This window comes from Cygnus olor, chromosome 5 (genome assembly GCF_009769625.2).
Source record: "Cygnus olor isolate bCygOlo1 chromosome 5, bCygOlo1.pri.v2, whole genome shotgun sequence".
Lineage (NCBI taxonomy): Eukaryota > Metazoa > Chordata > Aves > Anseriformes > Anatidae > Cygnus > Cygnus olor.
In genome coordinates this window covers 38,593,722-38,615,291 of record NC_049173.1, presented here as the reverse complement: position 1 = coordinate 38,615,291, position 21,570 = coordinate 38,593,722, and the positions used below count along the sequence as shown (strand labels likewise).

At 36.8% G+C, this 21,570-nt stretch overlaps 1 protein-coding gene across 25 annotated transcripts in view; it reads left to right on the top strand.

The window, feature by feature from the left end:
- Positions 1–21,570, top strand: part of GPHN (gephyrin) — a 333,615-nt gene that overhangs the window by 150,495 nt on the left and 161,550 nt on the right. For all 25 annotated transcript variants that reach the window (XR_005820015.1, XM_040557299.1, XM_040557318.1 and 22 more), the window contains one exon: positions 11,642–11,699. Coding sequence is in view for 22 of the 25 variants with exons in the window: in XM_040557299.1 (XP_040413233.1) it covers positions 11,642–11,699 (58 nt within the window). In the remaining 3 variants the exon portion in view is untranslated. Of the gene's footprint in view, positions 1–11,641; positions 11,700–21,570 lie in introns of those variants that run through there.

Here is a 21,570-nt window from a genome sequence, read left to right as displayed (position 1 = left end):
CATAACTATTTTTCATAGTTCAGAATTATTTTTTAAGTTAAAACAGTACTGTTTCTTCAGAACTTGAAGCTAAACAGAACCCTCTAAACCAGTGTTACGTTCTAATGACACGTATTCCGGCTTCAAGTGAAATAATTTTGTCCTGCTTTGTTTTTCTTTTTCCTCTGGAAAAAAAACAAACAAACAAACTGTAAGCTTCATGCAGACAATAACCTAGTATACCTTAAACAGATACAAACTATAGTAATAGCACAACAGTAAGAAAATTTGCATTGGTAATCTTGTTAAGTTTTTTGAGGACCACATATTTTCAGATTCATTCTGAAAGCTTTAAGGGCTACTTTGAATTTAAAAATATGTGCAATATTCTCACTTTTTCCTTAAATACATAAATTACATGTAAGAAAAGCACTTTCTTTTTTTTTTCAGATGTATCTAAAAATAGCCATAATTAAAGATAAGTCTGCAACCAAGTATAAAGTATTGCTAGGTTTATGGGTCCTGATATCTTTAAACTGTTCTGTGCAAAGAACATTGTCACATACTTTTTTTTCTTCATGATTTGTTTCTTCTGACTTATATTGTTTCAAGGAAGAATTAATATTGTTCAGGTCACAAATGAAGCAATAGATACGTGTGAAGTGTATGGAATTAACTAAAATCTGCAGGAGCTTTAAGTTACTGATAGGTTGTAAGTTGAATTTGACATAAGTTGTGTTTGTTTATTTTCTTAGAAGTCAGATGGGAATTTTCTTCATTTCTTTCAGTAGAACCAAAATTTTGCTTTTAGTTGTATTGGCTGTTTCAGCAATTATTATTATTTTTTTGTATGTGTTTTAGAACTTAATTACTACTCCACGTAAATAAACTATAGGCATGAAAGAATAGCTTAATTATAGCTTAATAATAAATTATGTATTAATATATTTGATTTTGTTGTTTTTTGATGCATAATAATCGTTAAATATCTTTAAATATAGACTTTGTGTAAACAATTAATTATGAGAAGTCATCTGACCTGTAATCACATTGATGTTTCCTTCATGTCTTTTCTTTGCAAACACTTTAGATGAATGAAAATTTCATCTGAGAGTTTCTGTAGATTGGAAATACCTTGGAAAAAACTTGGATGTAGGAAGAAAATTAGTTTCTTACAGTGATCTGGATGGATTCTAGTCATAAAGCCCGGGTATCTCTGTATACAAATTCATGTATTTTTTAGGATATTCATGTATTTTTTGGGTCTGTGAGGGGCATGCATATGCTCTGCTGCTGTTAGTACCTTTTTACAGGTAGAGTTGTCCTAACCATCTTTGAATTCCCTTCTGCATTGTGGCTCTGCAAGTGCCATGCTAAGTATTGGCTACGTTAGTGTTGGTGGTGTTAGTCATTGGCGACTGATAGTCAGGTATATGGTCTTATGGTTGTTCTAGGTCTACAGTGGAAGCAAAATCTACATTGCTTAATGTTTTCTGATGTGACTCTACAATACCAGTTAACGTGATATTTCAGATGCCTAGAAATACGTCTAAGCTATCTGTGGTATTTGCCAGTAGGACTGCAGGATGAGTTTCTTTCAAGACTACTCTAGAGATGTATGAAATTGATTGTTAGTTGGAAGATGACACCAATATGAGCATGCTGGAAGTTGGGAGGTCTCTGTTCCTTTAAAAAATTTTTGAAAACCTGTGTGGAGTTGTTGTTTGTGAAGACCCTGTTATGTGACGGAGACTTCCAGACTACATTTCTGCTTTGGAAGAGATACCCTTCTGTCACTTCTGCTATCTTTTCGCAAGTTGACCGTGGCTTGCTGTCATGGGATATTAATGACTACACTTGAAGAAAAATACTTATTTTACAGATATATAAATGCCATGTTTGTTTTCACTCCTCTTCATCTATATCAAGATATTTGATCTAGAGGCATGTTGAGGTTATGGGGGACGTTACGGTCACTGTCATCCGAAGAAATGTGATGGTGTATAATGTGCTCAGTAACCTTCTACAGTCATATCTTAAAAAACAAACAAAAAACACTTCAGTCACTGTGAGGTGGATTACCCTTCTTTCTAAATATCTTACTTGTAGTGGAACAGTAATAAAGAAGAAATGGCCTTTGGCAAAATGGAGACAGAGGGGATCGCTCTATCTAGCTTTAATTTTTACTTTTAAGAGAACATCACGCAAAATAGATGGCAGGAGAATGTAGCTGATAATGACTTACAGGGTGACTTACAGCTGCAAGTAAAGTAAACAATTACTTTTCACAAATGGATTATGTTTGTGCAAGCTATTTAGAAATACTTTTATTTTTAGTACCTGAATGAAAGAAAATGCATAAATCCACACTTAACGAAAGACCTCTAAAACTGTCAAAGGTCCACATGTCCCCTTCCTACCATGTGTCTGAATATTGGAAGAGCCATTTTTTAATGAGTTGTGACATGAATAGCAGAGACAATATATCAGTAGTTTTAAATTCATCTCAAAACATTTTATTGGCAGTTAAGTGATTAGATACAAAGAAATAAGGGAATGATAACTACAGAAAACAAAAATAAGAGCACTGAAAACCTTTATAGCTAATAACATAAAAAAACACAAATATTTTTCAAAAACTTCAGTTTGAAACTTACAGAAGTATTTTACAAGCAGCTGTACAGAACAGATATTGACTTCAAAGATAACTGCAAGTTATCTCGAATGGCGATAACTGTGTTAGACATGGAATAAAATGTCACTTTCAGTATTGGCAATAATGCTATTTGTCTAGAGAAGGTTCCCCCTAGGTATGAGGAAGGAGGGATCGAGTTGTTCTGATAGTATGACTCCATTCTCTGGCTGAACAATTGTTTTTTTTCCTTCCACATTCCCCAACCCATAGCATACACTACAAATCTGTTGGGTCAGGTCAGTAATTTAAACACAGATTAGTTCTCCCATTTAGGCCGCACATGGCCATATAAATGTGGGAATATATAATATATATAATGTGTTTAGAAAAAAAAAAAAAAAAAGAAAAAAAACGAGCAAATTCTGCCTCTGAATTTAACTGTCTAGAGAAATTCAGACATAACAAAACTGCCATTAATCATATACTGGATTGTATTTGTGCTTTATATCTTCTGGAATGTGGTGGAGAGAAATGAGACATTAGAGCTTTGGGAGGGTGAAATACTGTGAAGAATTATTTTCGTTCAAGAATAACAACAGTGTTTTGTATCTCTGCATCCCGGAGTTTCAGAGACTTGCAGTTTGTACTGTTTTTAGACACAGATGTTGTAGGAAAGGAGAATGAACATTCATTTCCAATGAATTGTTTAGAATCCAGAATGCAAAAAAGAAAAAGCACTTGAAAGTGGTGGGGCTTTTCTTTTTTTTCTTTTTCTTTCTGGGCCTTTGTTATGTGATTTTACACAAGTCACTGACCCCATAATTAGCCCTGTTCTCTTACAAATGCCTGTCATCTCTGATATTCCTTCATGACACTTCTGACACCATCATTCATGTAATTTCAAAATTTTAGGATTTAAAAAATACGTATTTAAAATTTATGACAGTCTTCCATATGCTCTGTGATTTACTTAATTGTGAAAGACCAAAATGATCTAGAATCCAGAATGATCAAACCATTTCCACATATTCATATCCAGGTGTTTTTCTTCCTGAGTTTGGGTCGTCCTGTTCTTGTGTTTAGTCATTATTGGTATTTTTTTGAATGAAGAGATTTTCTGGATGCTTTCCTGCCTGATCGTAGAATGGACTGTGATTGCTCCTGTCAACCTATCATTTGCAATTCATTCCAGCTTATTCTCCAACATCAGGGGTCCGTGCATTTCCACTATTCCGTCTTCTGTTTTTACATATCTTATCCAATCTCATTTTAGAACAAACGTTTAACATTTATTAGCTTTGGCATAAGCATGTACACAGACTTAGTGCTATGTAGTTTTTTACCTTGACTGTCTAGGAAATGGAAGGGAAAATAAACACAGAAGTTAGTGGGAAGAAAATGATGGTATTGTAGTGGGGTGTGAGAAGTGTATATGCGTGGTAAAAAAAAATGAAGGTATTTTGGTAGGTGAAGATTTTGGTAGGTGAAGAGGGCCATATTTTCAAAATCCATTTTTTTAATGGATACTGAAAGTCTGTGGGGAGGTGCTCATGGCTAGTTTATAAGAAAGCAAGCTTTACTATTTCTACTAGTTGTGGATCAACTTCTCCTCCTAGGAGGAATCTGTTCGTTCTTCCCATCGGATTCAGATGGTCTCTCTTTTACATTTGGATAGAAGCAAATAGAGCTCAGCTGAAGTGATAGGAGCGTCAGCAAAAATAGCTTTATCCTTCTGCATGAGTTTCTGCAAGCTGTTATGGTAATTTGCTAGTGGAATCTTTCATTTCCTTATCAAATTGCCTAAATCCCTTAATTTGCAGTGTCTTCCGTGAGAGGCAGAAGGGTCACTTTCAGGCACCCAAAAAATTTGCTTTCAGTTGAGGTCCATGAGGATTTTGTGACAGGCAATTGCTAGCAATCTATATGCAAATGCTGTGTGTCTCTCCTAGGTATGTACTTGCTAGAAAAAAATGCAAATACATGCTTTGCCTTACCCTAGTGTTTCCTACAGGACAAAGTAAGATCAAACTTTATTATTGTCTTGGCCCTTACTATAAATACTTCATACAGTGTTTTCAAAGTCCTCAGTCTAACAACTAAATCCCAGCATAAGTATGAAATATATATTCCTTTGTCTAAGTGGTGAGAATGTGACAGTTTCTGTGATAATGATTTTTGTCCGTTTCTGCATATTTTTCTCTCTGGAAATTTCATATCTTGCTCATGTTGTTTAATGAGCTGGCTGGTCAAGCATCTGATGCCCCGGTGGGAACTTTCAAAGTCACTGAACACGTTTTTACTTAAATCTAGCTGACATTTCTGTCTGTTTGATTTAATGTATGATTTCCATAGTTACATTACCAATCAGCTGGAGCATAGTACAATCGTTCCTCTGTGCTATAAACACACATGCATCCAGAACAGAAGTGGGCTTTTTGCTGTTGGGCTACATGAAAAGGCTGTTTTCAGATTGTGCTGGCATTTGGGAAGACTTTAAAAGTCAGATTTACTTGGAAACAAAATTTTGTACCTATAATGAAAATTCAGAGTGCAGAATTACCCTGTGCTCTTTCTCAGCCCCTTCCAGATGCAGAGCCTGTCTCACGCTGTAATGTGGTGGTACTACGCTATTTGAAAGCAAGAAATAGTGACCTTTCCTCCGAGGAGATACACATTTTAAAGATTAATTGCACACGGTTTTATTCTAGAATGGACATTTTCAGACATGGCTTCAGACATTTCTTCTAACTTTCCCCATTATCTCTCTTCATCCTGAGAGTAAAAAAAAAAAATAGTATGGTGCCACTGAAGTGGTGGTGCATCCATCCTCTTCATCCACTTGATTTTTTGGGGGGAGGCCAGTGCCTGCAAGCCTAAGTTTTTTGGGATGTTGCTTTCCCTGTTCCCCTTAATTTGCCTTCACATTTCTTTGTTAGGCAGTCAGTAATCTTATAGGCATGCTGAAGGGGAACAGTCTGCAGATCTGTCTTTTGGCTGGCAACAGTAATGCCCAAAACTGTCATGTATAGGTGTAGCCTGTGCACTGAGGTAAAAAACCAGTTGTTCTTGAGAGATATGAACTGACAGAGAGCATGTCTGCAATTGTGTTATTTCTGTGAAGTTTTTGAGTTCTGTGTCCTGAAGTTAGCCTAAAGACTGGGGAAAAAAAAAAAAAAAAGGAAAAGGAAACAGAGAAAGAAACAGAGAAAGAAAGAAAAAAAAATTTGCAAGGATCTATTTATTGGATTCATTTTTAAAAAAGAATACATGTAGTGGATCTTCATCATGTAATTCCCCACACACACCTTGAGGTAAGCACAGCTGTCTTCCCGAAGCACTTTACAGGCTGCTTTGCAGAATTCATCAGTGGCATGCAGCCAGGGATGTGAGCTCTAGCCATACTTTCTCTAGCTGCCAATGTTCTCTTGTGTAGGAAGGGAGCCCAAAATAGTATGTATGCCTTCTTACTACCTCCTCTCAGTGCGTTTTAACAATTTCTGAAAGGTCATTAGAAACTAGTATCAATTAAAGTAGCTTTGTGTGTGCGCTGATGTGTGCTGTTGCAGGTAGTGGAAGGCAAAATTCCTCTGATGTTAAATTCTACTCCCTCTTTCCCTGGGATACTCCGTGGACGTGTAGCTGTACGTGCGATCCAGGACACGGTGCTTTGCTGCTGTCTTATGGGTCACTGTTAAGCTAGCCCAGCTGGGTAGGCTTCAAGTGCTGTCCTGGTCAGTTTGCTCTGGTAGGAGTAGCATTATGTATAAATGTTCATTCAGCAAAATGACCGTGCCCTTAGAATTAGCAATGGACAGCCTGGCTCCCAGTCACTTGGTCTGCTCACAAGGACCTTCTCCCTTAAATGTTCTGCTTGGTTTATAAATCAGTGAAAACATACTGATGGTAGGTAATAAAAAATAATAAAAAGTTAAAAATAAATAAAAAAGAGAGGAGTTCTGTGTTTTGCTTTCCTTTTAAGAGGAAGCAGAGTTTTACTGGGAGGTTTAGTGACAACTTGCTATCATTTAGACAGGGTGATGTATCTGAAGAAAGATTAATGGTAATTAAATTGGCATTGGAGAACTTCAGCAAATGACAGCAGCCAAGCTGGCTGCACTGATATTTTTAGAAATTTGACTTTATTGCATTCAGTATGACTCAGTTATTAAGTTAGCAGATGAGTCGATGGCTCAGCTTCTTATGGCAGTCACTGGATGTGGAACTGTGTATTAAGATCATGTTCGTCTCTTTGGTCAGAATTCACATAAAAGCTGAATGATGAACAATATTGGTTCAGTCCGGGTTCACAAATGTCTTGCAGAAGCACATGTAGTAATTATGCACTGATAATGTAGTGCAACATACATACACAAAGGGGCACAAGGGCAAACCAGTCCAAAGTCCAACTTGTAATTATATGGAAAAAAACGTAGTGACAATTTTAACCTTATATTCAGAATAAATATTTTAAAACAACGAGAAATGCAGTTTCCGTTTTAGTTAGCACATTGAAATATACAGCAAACAGGTCACTGAAGGTTTTTGTATTAAAATAACAGATAGTTTATCCTTACTAACAGTTGTGTTTTATTTTTTACTGAACTGTTATTTTGAGTTCTCTTTCAATTTATTAACAGTGTGTTTGGGCTGTGGTTCTTTGTTTCTTGCCTCCATTTGAGCACAGTTCCTCCTGGTTTTAACTTTCCGTAACTTGGATGAAATTCAAGTTTTCCCTGTTCAGTGATACTGTGATTTAATTTGTGAAATAATAAAGCTTCCATCTGTTCCAATACTACTGTATTGACCTCAATTCAGTATTTCTCCCGTATTTTGCTAATTTCTTAGGTTGCCATAGAAACTCTTCTTTCAACATTCTTTTAAATCCTTTTTGTGAACTTCCTTTGAACCCAGTCTATGCATTACATGTCATCCTGAGATGCCCTTTGTTCTAAAATAGTTTCCTTAAAAAAGACAGAAAGTTTGTATTCTTTCACAAATTGTTGTGCAAGCAATATGAGATTTCTTATTTCGTAATGATTTTTATGGAATTTATGTCCTATCTCTTTTTATTCTCTCCTCAAAGACCTTAACCAGTTTAACCCAATATAAGCTGTGGTTCTTTTGCTTTTAGTGTGTCAGTTCTAATTTCTACATGTAGGAATAATTTCACTTCTTCAAAGGAATTAGAGAATTAGAGTGTCTGTGTTATGTATATACAGACCTGATGAGATGGATGTCCATAGAAATGTGAATATAAATCGTGGCACCTTTCAGAAATTATCTGATGTATATACACATAAAAAACAAGAGCTAACTAGTATTTCAAATAATTTCACTGTTAAATCATGTGGCTTGCTATAGTGGGAGAGTATTACAGTTTGGAAGAGAATGACTTAGAGCATTAAGTCTCTGCGGATGAAGTTTGGGACTACTTTTTCAGCTTAATGGAAGTAGCTGGCTGTATATTTAGCTTTGCTTTTGGTTGGTTATGTACTTGTTCTGAGAGAAAATGCCATTTGTGTCCCAGGATGCTGGTTGTTATGTTGTTCAACTGGAGAAAAATGTGATAATAAAATCAGACTGTGTGAAAGGTGAAGAGTGAGTCTGGACAAAAAACGAGTCCCTGTTGAACTGAGTTCTGGCCCTTCTAAGATGTTTTTTGCTGCATTATATTCTGGTGTACAAAACCTACGGTAGTTAATGTGTACTCATGCTAGCTTATCCTTTGCTTCTCTGATTGCAGTGTAATTGCTTCTTGAAATACTGTGATCAAAAAAAAGTTAATGTAAAATGTTCTGGTAGCCTGTGAACAAAACCAATCTGCAAAGAGAGATTGCTCTCAAGAAAATGACAAAATGAATTCCAAGGGCAGGTACTCTGCCTCACACCGCTGTGTATCATTCATTCTGTAGGTACATTGTATAGCTGAAACCTCCTTTCGAGCCTCTGTTCTTTCAAGTGTCAGTGTTCAAGTGTCAGTGTTCAAATTGAGGGTTTGCAAAATAACAAGCAAAATTCCAGACAGGTTGCAGTCGATAGTGACGCCTAAGTGTAATTCAGAGAAATCTTTGAAATCTAATGTTTTCCTTAAGTGAGGTATGCTGATTGATTTTCAATAATTTCATTTTCTGCCTTGAGTTTACTGTTCTTTCTTAACATTCATCACAATGTTTTTTTTTCTCAGTAACTTTTTTATGTATGAGTCTGACATTGTGTAGTCCCTTACATTATGGGCTTATCTGATTGTGGGAGGTTTGTAGTAACAATACGGTAACACAAAACTAAGCACTTTCAAACTTCTTTTCAGAGTATTTACCACGAGGTTAGAATAAACTGTGATTTATGACTTTTGAGTGAATAGTATTTCACAACCACTTCTGTCTTTAACAAGTGAATTATATGGTATAATATTTTGTGCATGAAAGTGAAATTTATCAAGACATTTTGCAGAAACACCACAAAAAAAAAAACACAACAGTTCTAAATTTTATCTGTCTGTTATTGTTACAGCACTCATAGGCTGCTAAATAGGCAGCTTAAATCATTTTTTCTCATTCAGCTGTTAAGGCTGTGTTAACTGGATCCTCCTACTGTGTGTGCTGCCTTGAAAGTTGTGTGAAACTCGCAGCCAAACTTTGTAGGCAAAGTCAAATATCCTTATTATGTCCGCTATAGTACCATATTTAACGTGCAATCTGCTATAGTGGATCTCTCTTTCAGTAGTTATAAATGAAGGGAAATCTAATTTTCTGAAATGAAGAAAGGATAGACTTATTTAAGAGCTTTGCTTTGGCTCTGAAGCATATATAGAATTGAATATTTATGTGCCTATTATTCTTTTACAGTTTCAAGTTTGCTATTATTTATTTGTGTAGTCTGGATTTCCAAGTTAAAGCTGTCATTATAGGATTGGAAATGTATTAAGATAGATGCGGAGATCTGAAGCTATAGGTGAGAGACTTTATTTAACAGTAGCATAACTTTTCATTTATCTTTCACTCTCAGAAGCATGAAAGTGTGATAACTGACATTTTCAATGATATTGCATTTAGCTGTTTCATCAAGAAAAATGTCCAATTCAGGAATACACAACTACTTTAAAATGTGCCAGAATTTGGATTGCAGCTTGGCAGTTTTAGAGTATCGTAAACTCTTGACACAAAATTTTGCAGAAGTATTTGCAGAAAATGATGCTAATTAATGGCTTAAGCAAGCCAGACGAGTTTACTGCGTCAATTATTATTTTCATTAAAAAAAAAAAAATCCTGACTTATTCCAAGGAAGTGCTTGTGCCAGGGGTGGCCAATAAAGAATTCCCTCTGGTGGAGTTCTGGCAGCAGACATTCTGTCCTTCCCTTCTGCTAGAGCATGCAAAGTCAAAGAAGTTACTTTGTGGGTACTTCAGCATGCAGGCAGGAATGGATCAGAAACAACTGAAAAAACATTTTCCTATGGACTTCATGCAATAGGACTGGTCATGTGCAATTCTAACGTGCGCCACATTGGAGCCATTCCTTGTCATGGTGTGATGAGGGAAGCCTTTGTTGTGATGTTACAACCAATTTCTTGCAGTTATCCCTGGCAGTGCCATTTGAACAAAGAAGGATGCAGTGAAGAGTAAAAGCTCACATTTGTACTTGCTGTGGTGAAAAAAAAGTCTCTGTTTTCTCCCATGTTCCACTGCATTGATGATGAGCAGCTGTGGAAGTTGCAGAGGGCATGGGAGAGAACCGTCACTATGCTTTGTGCGATTCATGATCAGTTTGAACGTTGTAGTGTTTGGATCCTGTCTCTACCTTGGTAATCACAGCTGGTATTACTTGGAACAGTGGTGAGCTTTAGAACTGACTTTTCCTAAGAAGACTATCTTCTGTCTAAAGCCTTCAAACTGTTCAATTTTGAGAGTGACTTGCCTGTAGAAATTTGGTAGGCAGGACTTAGGGGAAATTCGAAATGTACTTTCTCTGTTAGTCTTTTCTTCCCCTTTTAGGTTGAGTAAGCAATATATGTAGTAATTTCAAGATAAAATATAAGGAAATATATCAATGTAGAAATGCTGACAGTTGTAAGGAAAACATCTCATAACGGGGATAATACAGATACACATTTGATAGCTGTCCATGGCTTTACAATAAATAGTTTCGTATGTGATTTCTGTTTCTGTAGGACCCAGAAAAGCACTAGTGTTGCTGTACAGAGCCAGCAGGGAGGTCATTAATGCCATTATGTTTTTAGATCTGAATTGTCACTATCAGTGATGCTGCTTCATAAAATAAAATAAGCCATGTTTGCATGTCTCTGGGGAAAATATAATATTAGCCATCAAGGATTTACCACTGTGTATATAGTACATGCTATTTATGCATCCTCAGTGTATGAATGATTTTTAACTATAACCTTTTGCAGGACGCAGGCAAAAAAATGCCTTTTGTTGTAGCTATTCAGCAAGTTCAATGTGGAATGAAAAAACTGTTTTTCTAGATCAGTGCCTACCATTGCACTTTTTATTACTAATCATGATCTCCAGAGACTTCAAACATGGAAGCCATGGAGTCTACGTGGTTTGTGATGTCTGTACAATTAAAAAAATGTCAATATCTAGAACTGGTTTTGGATACATTTAAGTCACTATAGCAGTTCAGTGAAACACTGAGCACAAAACTTCTCAGGCTTTAAATATTTAAACTCATCTGTACAACTTAGAAAACAAATGAGATAGTAGAATATGGTGGCTGATGGCAGTTAATGTACAGAATAACATTCTGGTGATGGTAATTCTGCTTGGTTAATCTAATTCTTCCCTTTCAGTCTAGTGAAGGACACCTTGTTTCTAATGCTTATTTTAATCACATGAAGAAGAAAGGAAAGGTGTTTTGTTTTGGTTTTTTGCTGTTGCTTTGGGGCTTGGTGGGGTTTACCTCCTAGTCGGTAGGAGGGATTTCCGTGTTTTGGAATGACTCATGGCACCATTAGCATGCTGTGCTTTGTGTTACTGTTTTTGAGAATATTTTCTTCTCCCGATTTCAGGTTGGGTGGGACTATATCTGCATACAAGATAGTGCCAGACGAAATAGAAGAAATCAAGGTACAGTATTACTACCTTTCAACATTGAATTTATTTGCTTGGAGAATTACAGAAATGCTGCATAAAAAAAAATCCATGTTGTTTCTTGCTTTAAGACACACAAAGAGTATATGACCTTTCTTTACTATACTGTTTGACAAATTCTGAAGATAGGAAACAAGAATGATTATAAGTATTAATTATCTGAACTGATTACTATCTGAAAAAATATCTCAAGTTAAAAATTAAAAATGAAATTGAACATTTGTCCTTTCCAGGTGTTTTAAGTCCCTCTTTAAATCAATAAAATATATTTTCTGTAAGTATTCATCCTGATATCTTTTATACATCCAAAACATTAAAAATTGTCCATTGAAATCTTAGTGTTTTTTTTACTAATGAATAATTTTGTTAATAATCGTTTTCTTCCAGTTTATTAATTGATTATTATATTTACACTGCTGGAACATTTTATTGTCTACTCAATTCTAATCTAGTGTCATAGAAAAAAAAGAGAAGTGGTGTCAATAGTAAAATCCTTAGATCCATGTATAGGCATCTAAAAGAGAATTTTAGAAGTCCAGTTTACCTTCAGCTTAAGTGGACTTCAGTAGGGTTGATGCCAAAAACTTGTGTAAATCAGTGCATCTATGTTTAGATACCTGAATACAGATGCAGGACTCTTGTCAACATTGACATAAAAATAAATACATATAGAGTCCTTTTGCTTCTGAGATCAAAAGCAGGTTCAGTTCTTTCATTATTATCTCTGTCTTAAAAGGGGATAGAATGAAATCTTTGATACTCAAAACCATCAACAGGTCTTTGATTTAGAGGGGTGACAACAATAAATGTTGAAGCTTACCTCCAATGCAATGTGCATTTTAACAAAATTTACTTTAGCTGAGTCCACTCATGCCAAGTACTTTAGCAATTTGTGTCAATTTTGTTCTTGAGTGGAGTAAAAGATTGGTGTTGTATGGGAATTTGGCCTAGATCTGGTAGCATGGTCTGTGTAACTGGTTCTTTATCAGCAATCCTTTGGATTGGCATTTAATTATTCTGACCAATTACTTGCTGATGAGGATAACTTAATCCATTGTGCTGTTTCACATATTTGTTTTCAGCTGTGCAAAGAGATTCAAGAATAGTGTAACATCTAGTAAATGGAAGTGGTTGCATAATCATTTGATCTAGACGTGATTTTGCAGTGTATAAAGTTGTGAGGACTTATTTCTCCTCAATGAACACCAAACAAGTAAATACAGTAAATACAAGTAAATTACAATACAATGTAAGTAAATACAGTGTTTCTGCATCAGAATCAAATGCCATCACCATCATGATCAAAATCAAAATTTATTTCCCACCTCTGAGATTCACAGACTCCTCTATTCGGAATTACTAAGAGTAATGTGATTTATTAGGGTAGATCCAACATTTAGCCTTTGGTATTAGAAAGAAAGAAAGAAAGAAGGTTTTCAAAACTTAATGAAGTTGATTAATATTTTCGTGACATTTTGAGAACTGCACCACCAAAACTATAAAAACAAAAATCACAAAAACCACAGACTTCCTCCTTTAATATAGCAAAATGTCAATGGGTTTGGATTTCTTAATGTTTAAGACAGAGAAAATTAAGCTGATATTTCTGGCTTCATTGTGCAAGCAGAATTCAGTGAACAAAGAAAAATGGAGTGCTAGGAAATAAGAAAGAATTTTTTTTTAGGAAGCTACTGTGTTAGGTGTGATCGATAGTCACCGGAATGTGCCTTTTCCCCACGCCTGCTAAAGAGGCCTGTTCTGATTTTTCTGCTCTCTCTTACTCAGCTGGTGTTCAGTTTAAATGCCTGAGATCCTAGGGAGCATCAAAGGGGTTAAGAACCTTCCTCATTGATCTCTGTTATGCCAGCTTGTAAGTGTGAAGGGAGGATTATTTTGTTCTAAGTCAGGCCTATTTAACATGACTGGAAAAAATAACCTGCTTTACTTGTTTCTGGTAACTGTCTTGCTTTGTTCAGATAATGTGTTTTTTTAGGTTGACAGAAGTCAACCTCCTATCACACCTTATCTGATTGAACTTCTCAAGCTGTAATACAGCAGATGTTATTCATAGGAAATAAGGCACTGATGGAAAATACTATGACACAATAGCAGCAAGTATAATAGACAAAATCTATTATCAAATATGGAAAAATATTTTTATGTATATTTGAATACTAGCTGCCAAACAGGGAAACTGAGTACCTTGCAGCAAAGATAGGGGGAGTCTTAACTTCAGAAACTTTCACCAAGCAAACCTTTTGGTATCTAGTGTGACTTGGAGAACAGCTTGTATAATCCAGTATTTGATATCAATATTACATGATTTGAAGTAGCTTTCATCTCTGAAATATGCAACAAATGATAGAACCTTTAAGTGTCAAAGTGCTGTTTCAAAAGGGTAAACCCATTTTTTGATTAATTTACTCTGACATAATCAAAAAGAAGGCACAGATACATATCTTTAGATCTATATTAATCTCCTTAATAGCAACCATGTGCTCAGTTTCACATGTTGTGTAAGACAGTAAAAGTTAAAACAACCTGGTTAAAAATCAAAAAGGCCAAGAGGAAGTGAGAGTTGAAGTTTAATGAGAGTTAAAGTGATGGAGCAGGGTTTAGGGGAAATGCATCATCCAAGTTCTCTGTGCCAGTGAGTATCTGAAAACAGCAAAAGTAGGCACGTAAGGTGTAGTCTTTTTCAGGGTTAGGGACAGTTTCTAATATTTCTGGAGCCTTTTTCTGCTGTTTTGCTGTCTGTAGAGTCTTTGGACTTTGTAGCCTTCTAGATTTTAAGTGCTTGGAATTCCCTTAATAGAGGGATATTTAGAAGAAAAAAAAAAAAAAGGAATTAAAAAAAACCTCCCAGCCAACATGGGTTCACGAGGGGTAGGTCCTGCCTAACAAATTTTATTTCCTTTTATGATAAGATCACCCATCTAGTCGATCAAGGGAAACCAGCTGATGTGATCTTTTTGGACTTCAGCAAAGCTTTTGACACGGTTTCCCATAGGATCCTACTGGACAAAATGTCTAGCATACAGCTAAACAAAAACATCATGCAATGGGTGAGCAATTGGCTGACGGGCAGGGCTCAAAGGGTTGTGGTAAATGGGGCCACATCTGGCTGGTGGATGGTCACTAGTGGGGTCCCTCAAGGCTCCATTTTAGGGCCAGCCCTCTTCAATGTTTTTATAAATGATTTGGATGTAGGACTAGAAGGTGTTTTGAGCAAATTTGCTGATGACACCAAACTTGGAGGAGTTGTAGACTTGGATGAGGGTGGAAAGGCCTTGCAGGGAGATCTGGACAGTTTGGAGAGCTGGGCAATCACCAACCACATGAAGTTTAAAAAGAGCAAGTGCTGGGTCCTGCACATGGGATGGGGCAACCCTGGCCATACGTACAGACTGGGCGACGAGACGCTGGAGAGCAGCCCCACAGAGAGGGATCTGGGGGTTGTGGTTGACAGCAAGTTGAATATGAGCCAGCAGCGTGCCCTGGCAGCCAGGAGGGCCAACCGTATCCTGGGGTGCATCAAGCACGGCATCGCTAGTCGGTCGAGGGAAGTGATTGTCCCACTCCACTCTGCGCTGGTGTGGCCTCACCTCAAGTACTGTGTGCAGTTCTGGGCACCACAGTACAAAAAGGACATAAAACTGTTGGAGAGTGTCCAGAGGAGGGTGACGAAGATGGTGAAGGGCCTAGAGGGGAAGATTTATGAGGAGCAGCTGAGGTCACTGGGCCTGTTCAGCCTGGAGAAGAGGAGGCTGAGGGGGGACCTCATCGCAGTCTACAACTTCCTCGTGAGGGGGAGTGGGGAGACAGGCACTGACCTGTTCTCCTTAATCACCAGTGATAGGACCCGCGGGAACAGTGTCAAGCTGAGGCAGGGGAGGTTTAGGCTGGACATCAGGAAGAGGTTCTTCACCGAGAGGGTGGTCGCACACTGGAACAGGCTCCCCAGTGAAGGGACCAAGCACCAAGCCTGTCTGAATTTAAGAAGCGATTGGACTGTGCACTTAGTCACATGGTCTAAACTTTTGGGCAGACCTGTGCGGTGCCAGGAGTTGGACTTGATGATCCTTATGAGGAGGAAATAAAAGAGAAAGCAAGTGAGATTATTGGAATGTTACATGTGGAGAGGACATAATCTTCTTCCATGCACAATAGTTGAGAGTTATTTTGCTTCAAAAGTATCCCTCCCCTATTTTAAATATGAAATATTAAGGGTTTTGATGTGGTAGAATATGCAAGAAGAATAGCTCTGTTCTTATTATATAATTTATCTTGACAGGTTGCCGAATTAATTTCTAGGAGTTGAATAATCATGTTTTCTGATAGTCCTTGCAAAGTAAACTGCTTACTTGAATGGCAAAGGGGGGTACTTTATTAGGCAGAGAGCAGTAATTACCATGACAAATAAATAAGAAGTCATTTTGACAGCATTTCCATATATTCTTGAAAAGGTGGTAGATTAACTTCTTTTACAGCTCAAAATAGGTTATGGGGAAAACAAGAATGTAGATGCATTGATTTTGTTAATGTATGTAATTATATCTTAGGCAGAATACTATTGTAAGCATAGACAGTCTCTCTGAGTTTGTGGAAAAGGGAAAACTCTGTAAGCCATAATATACCTGTCAGTTGAAAAGTATCCTTAGAAGATTAAAGAAATGCATGTTTCTAAATGTATTGGTAATTTCAAAAATAACCTGTATAATGTATGTATGTCTGTGTATATGTATATATATAAGAATTTTCTTGTCCATATTGCAATACCCAGTAAATTTTAATGTGTTTACAAGGTTTCCATTCTGGAGTGTTCAGAATATTTTCATCATTGTATGTGAGTGTATATAAATGATTCTACCATGTGTATATATGTACTGTCAGATCATATATTGGTTATATATCTAGAATACTGCCTGTGCATATGTGTGCCTTTTTCAGTAAGAGTGTTTGGTCAGTGTCGGGAATAATCAAAGGCGTGCATCCCCATTACCAAAACTGTGTAGTGACTTGAATATTTATAGGCATATGAATTAGGATTATTTATGTCAGAAGTGATCGTATGTACCTCAGTTTCTCAGCATCTGCATCAGTCAGGAATGCTGTTGCATTCCATGCTGCAACTTTACTTCCCTAGATTTTTGTCACAGGTGCTTAGTTTCCCAAAGTGAGAGAGAGCACTCAACGGGTAATCATACAAAGACATCATCATACATATGTTCCCCTTCTCAAAACTTTTCTAGAAGGTAGAAATGTCTTCCATCACAGGATCTTCAGGATCTTCTCTTCAATCAGAGAAACTATCAGAGAAGGAAAACCAGAGAGGATGCCTACATGGATATACTGCCTCTCATTTAATGCGTTCCTGTCATTTCTCTGCACCAGATGAAGCAGTGGGACTTCATTTGCAGTACCTGCTGGTTTTAAAATACTGCAGGAACTGATGAAGACATTAAACATAGGAATTACAGCATACTTCTGAGAAAGTATAACTACAGTTATGCTTTCTTTAGACTTCAGTTCATATCAAAGTTATTTGTCTTGTAAACAAGGAGCTTTTCAGACTTGCAAAAATGCATTGACAGATTTCAGCCTTGCTCATCCACTGTAGTAGTATGTTGTGCCTAGAGGAGAAGTCTTCCAAGCCAAATAATTCCATATACATAGGGACTGGTGAGCATCAGGCAACACCAGTCTGGAAGAAAAAAAAGAAAAAAAAAAACCTTTCCCTTCAGTAGCCCTTACAAATAAGTTTTCAAAGAGGTTCAAGCTGTTGAAAGTATGCACTCCCACCAATTCCATTACTGAGAAACATAAAGCACCAAGAAGCTTTACTATCTACATTGTGGAAAGGACAATTCTGGTTCTCAAATTTACTGCCGGTCCTTTCCTTCTGTTACCTCTCCGATAATAATTAATAACTCATGACACATGAGTTCTTACTGAATAGCTCAATGTAAACGGACATTATCAGTTGAATGCCTAATGAGTATTAACAAGTGGTATCACCATATGCTCAAAAGCTTACAAGTACAAGTGGAAAAAGATTTGAAGAAAATGAGTGATGGTCACATGTTCTTCCATGATTAGGACTGCCAGTCATGCTGGACTCTGTGTTGGGTCAAAGCGAGGGCTTCTCTTTTAACTCCATTGATGTGCACTTCAGAATCTGACACTCCAGTCAACAGTTTAAGTCAATGCAACCAATACAAAGAGAGTTTCAAAAAGAACTTGCAAGTGTCTCAACCAGTAACAAAATTGACATTATTCTGACATCTCAATTTAATGTATAAAATCCCAGATAAGCTTCCAGGTTTGGATCTTAATTCTGAATTAATTAATCAATTAGAATGAATTCTTAATTGTGAATTTCCATAAATAAGACAAATCCAGCTAGGACAATTGAGAACTGAGGCGTGTTACATTAGATCAACATGTCTCATCATGCTTCCTGCTAACTAAAGTTCACCTGAAGTGCACAGACTTTTTTTCCGAGCTAATTTCTAAACTCTGTGTTGGCAGAGTCAATCACTGATCAGGATTCTTTTCCAAGCTACATATGACTCACAAAAAATGTAAATTGCATTGTTTAGATGACAGAAAGACCTTTGAGTTTTTGCTTGCTGTATGAGTTCTTAAAAGATGTTACAGACTTTTTTTGTTTCCATGATGGAGAGAATGAGATGAGAGGTTTGTATGTGAAATGATGTGACAAAATCTTCAAGAACATTATTATGAAACAACAAAAAAATTGCTTTCCTTTAATTGTATGGCCATGTATATGCATTCACACTATAAGCACATGTATAGAGAGTCATGCAGGCTGGAGATTTTGTACTCCTTGCAGTACTGATAGAGTGCTTGTTCTCCCCCATACCATGCGTTTATATGCTCTGTTCTTCTAGTTCGTGTCAACAGCTGGTTATTTATATTATATTGGATCATTGCATTGTACTTTATTGCTTCTAGTAGGCTGTTTTTCTTCTCATTAGATCTTTATTGATTTAAGTTGGTTTTGTTTCTTCTAAAATTGATTCCCCCTCCCGCCCCTTTTTTTTAAATTTTGGCACAGTCTGTATTACACAGGATTCTGGCTTAGAAGCCAGACTTTGAACACCAAGCCTAGCTGCACTACTGGAACCAGTGTCCAGGCACACCCTCACTCCAGAAAAATATGTTTCATAAGAATGCCTTTTCTATTGTGCTTAGAAAGTACTCACTGGAGGGGCTTTTGGTCTGTTCCTTTCATCTTCTGTTGTTTAGGGACATTCATGGCTTTCATAGACCTCTCAACTAAGAAATCGCCTGTACAATGGGAATGTAAAAGCAACCATGGCCAAAGTGTTGGTGTTCCTGTTCCCTGATTGTAGGACAAAGGGTTTCAGCGCCCCACTTGTGGATGTTCCTGGCATTTAATGGGATTTCTTACAGGCTCATGCAGTTGCTGCCACTGCTGGTATTATGGACGTATTCCGTTTTTCCTCTCTGCCTTTCTGCTTCAGTTTTGCCTTGAGAAAGGTACACTATATAAACCAAGGAACCACAGGGGAAGCTGAGCATCCACTCCTTTTGGCATCTAGTGTTGAAGAGGCTTATCCACTATTTTTGATTTGGAAGAGACGCTGGCAGATATCTGAGGGTGTCCCAAATCCCTTTATATCTTTAGTGATTAAATTCTGATCACTATTATGACTAGAGTGTATATCAAGCACCCCTCTTCTGTTCCAGCAAGAACTTCAAACGCATTCTTCAAATGACTTCAAATGTCTGGACAAAAAAGTATACTCACTAGCTGCCTGCATGAAAATAGGAATTACCACTTCTTATTTTTCCATCTGTCTTCATCTTATGTTTCATAGGCTCTGTGGCTTCAGAGACTGCATGGCTCCAGACATGAAGTGCTATACTAATAACATAAAATTATTTTAGCAATACTATTGTTTACTTTCCAAATCAAACAAAACAGTTCTGTAGATATCCTGCAAAGAGAGAAGTATCTCTAGGATGAAAAAAAGAAGAAAAAAAAAAGTTAAAAAGAAAAAAAGAAAGTTAATTTATGAGACAAACCAGTATATTGTTGATCTTCAAAGCCTTTGGTTAGCTGGAATTTAAGCATTCTTTGTGCTGTTGCCCTTAAGAGGGAAGATCAATGTGCATTAGATTTTTCATTGCTGCAATCCTGTTTGCCTATTAAATCTTTCTTAGAAACGAACATTAGAAATTAGAAACAAACAACAAGAGGTAATAATCTTGTTCACAAATCTCTTCTTGTTTTTCAGCAAGCTTGTGTTAAAAAAGAGATCTCAGCTTCTCTCCGTGACCATAGTAACCAATTTTCTTTGACTTCTTCCTGTCTTTCTTTCATTTTCAATTTTTGCTATGTACGTATCTCTACCATTCATCACCTGAAACCTGGTTAGGTCTTGGAGTACCTGCTTATTTTGTCTGCACAGTTCTTCTTTTCATCCGATCCGGTATAGCGGGCAATGCTTTCTGTGGCTTCCTTCTCACTGGAAAAGCCAGTTCTGAAGTGGGATCTCACTTAGCCTGGATGAGATGAGAAAACACGGCTCAGCTTCATTAAGCAGCAGATTGCTTTTGGCAAGTAGATAAGTAAATCAAGTTTATATAAAATCCCTAGTCGTTTTCCATGTGACCTGTTACATTAAGTTTTGTTTGGTTATATTTGCCCTGTAAGAATGTATCCTGCTGACTCCTTTTTTGAGATCTATCGAAGAAATTTAATGCTGTCCTATCATAACTGCTCATATCGTAACTGGCTAGGGGGTTGAGTGAGTTGCAGTAAATAGATTTCTCAAAGTTCTTTCTTTTAAGATTGTCAAAAAAGGTGAGTACTGGTAGTGTGTGTGTGTATATATGTGTGTATGTATATGTCTGTATATTATATATATGTGAAAAAAGGAGGATAGTGGTGTGTTTTTTTTAAAGAAAACTTCATGTTCTACAGCTATTTACAGGTAGTGTCTTAGTGAATTATGGAAGTGATTAGATGTAGAGAAATGGAGTGTAACTAGGAATAAGGACATTGAAATATTCAGTGGTTGGGTGACAAACTGTCTGATGCAATTCAGTGGAGATAAATGTTGTGTATGGGAGGTGTGAAAAAATCCTACATTTGCATATAAAACAGGGGACTTTGGTTTATTGCAATCCCAGAATGAGGTGCTAAGGTGGTTACTATTAGCTCAGTGTTCAGGAGCAACTGCAGAAAAGGAAAGAAAAGAAAAAAAAACTAAAATTAAAAAAAGGAATGATTAGGAGATGATTAGGAAAGGAACAGACCAGAACACAAATCCCTATCTGTTATGTGTGAGGCTCAGGTGTCCCACCACATACAAGGGTGTGCGAAGGTCTGATCCCCCAGTCACAGCAATGACATGGTACGGCTGAAAAAAATTTAGAGTCAGGTTATATGAATGATCTAATTGGCAGAACCACTTGGATATGAGGAACAGATGAAGAGAATGAAGCACAAATGCTCACAAACGGTACATGTGGTTGCATTTCCACAACACTCTTCCGTAGTTTTACTGCAAATTTTAAATTAACTCTCATGCTTAATTTGTGCAAATTGGAAGACTGACACAGCAGGCACTGAAGCCTTGACTGTATGTCTTCTGTTGGTTGATAATTTACTGATTTTAAGGAAAAAAAATGGAATTCCTACTAATAGAAAGTATTCACTTAAAACTGCTGAAGTTGAAACCTTATCTGATCATAACATAGCAGTCATCTCTTTTTCAGAAACTGGTTCAGTAGCTTGCATTTTTCTGGGGGAAAAAAAAAAAGATAGCTAGTAGAGTGCAGATAATTCTGC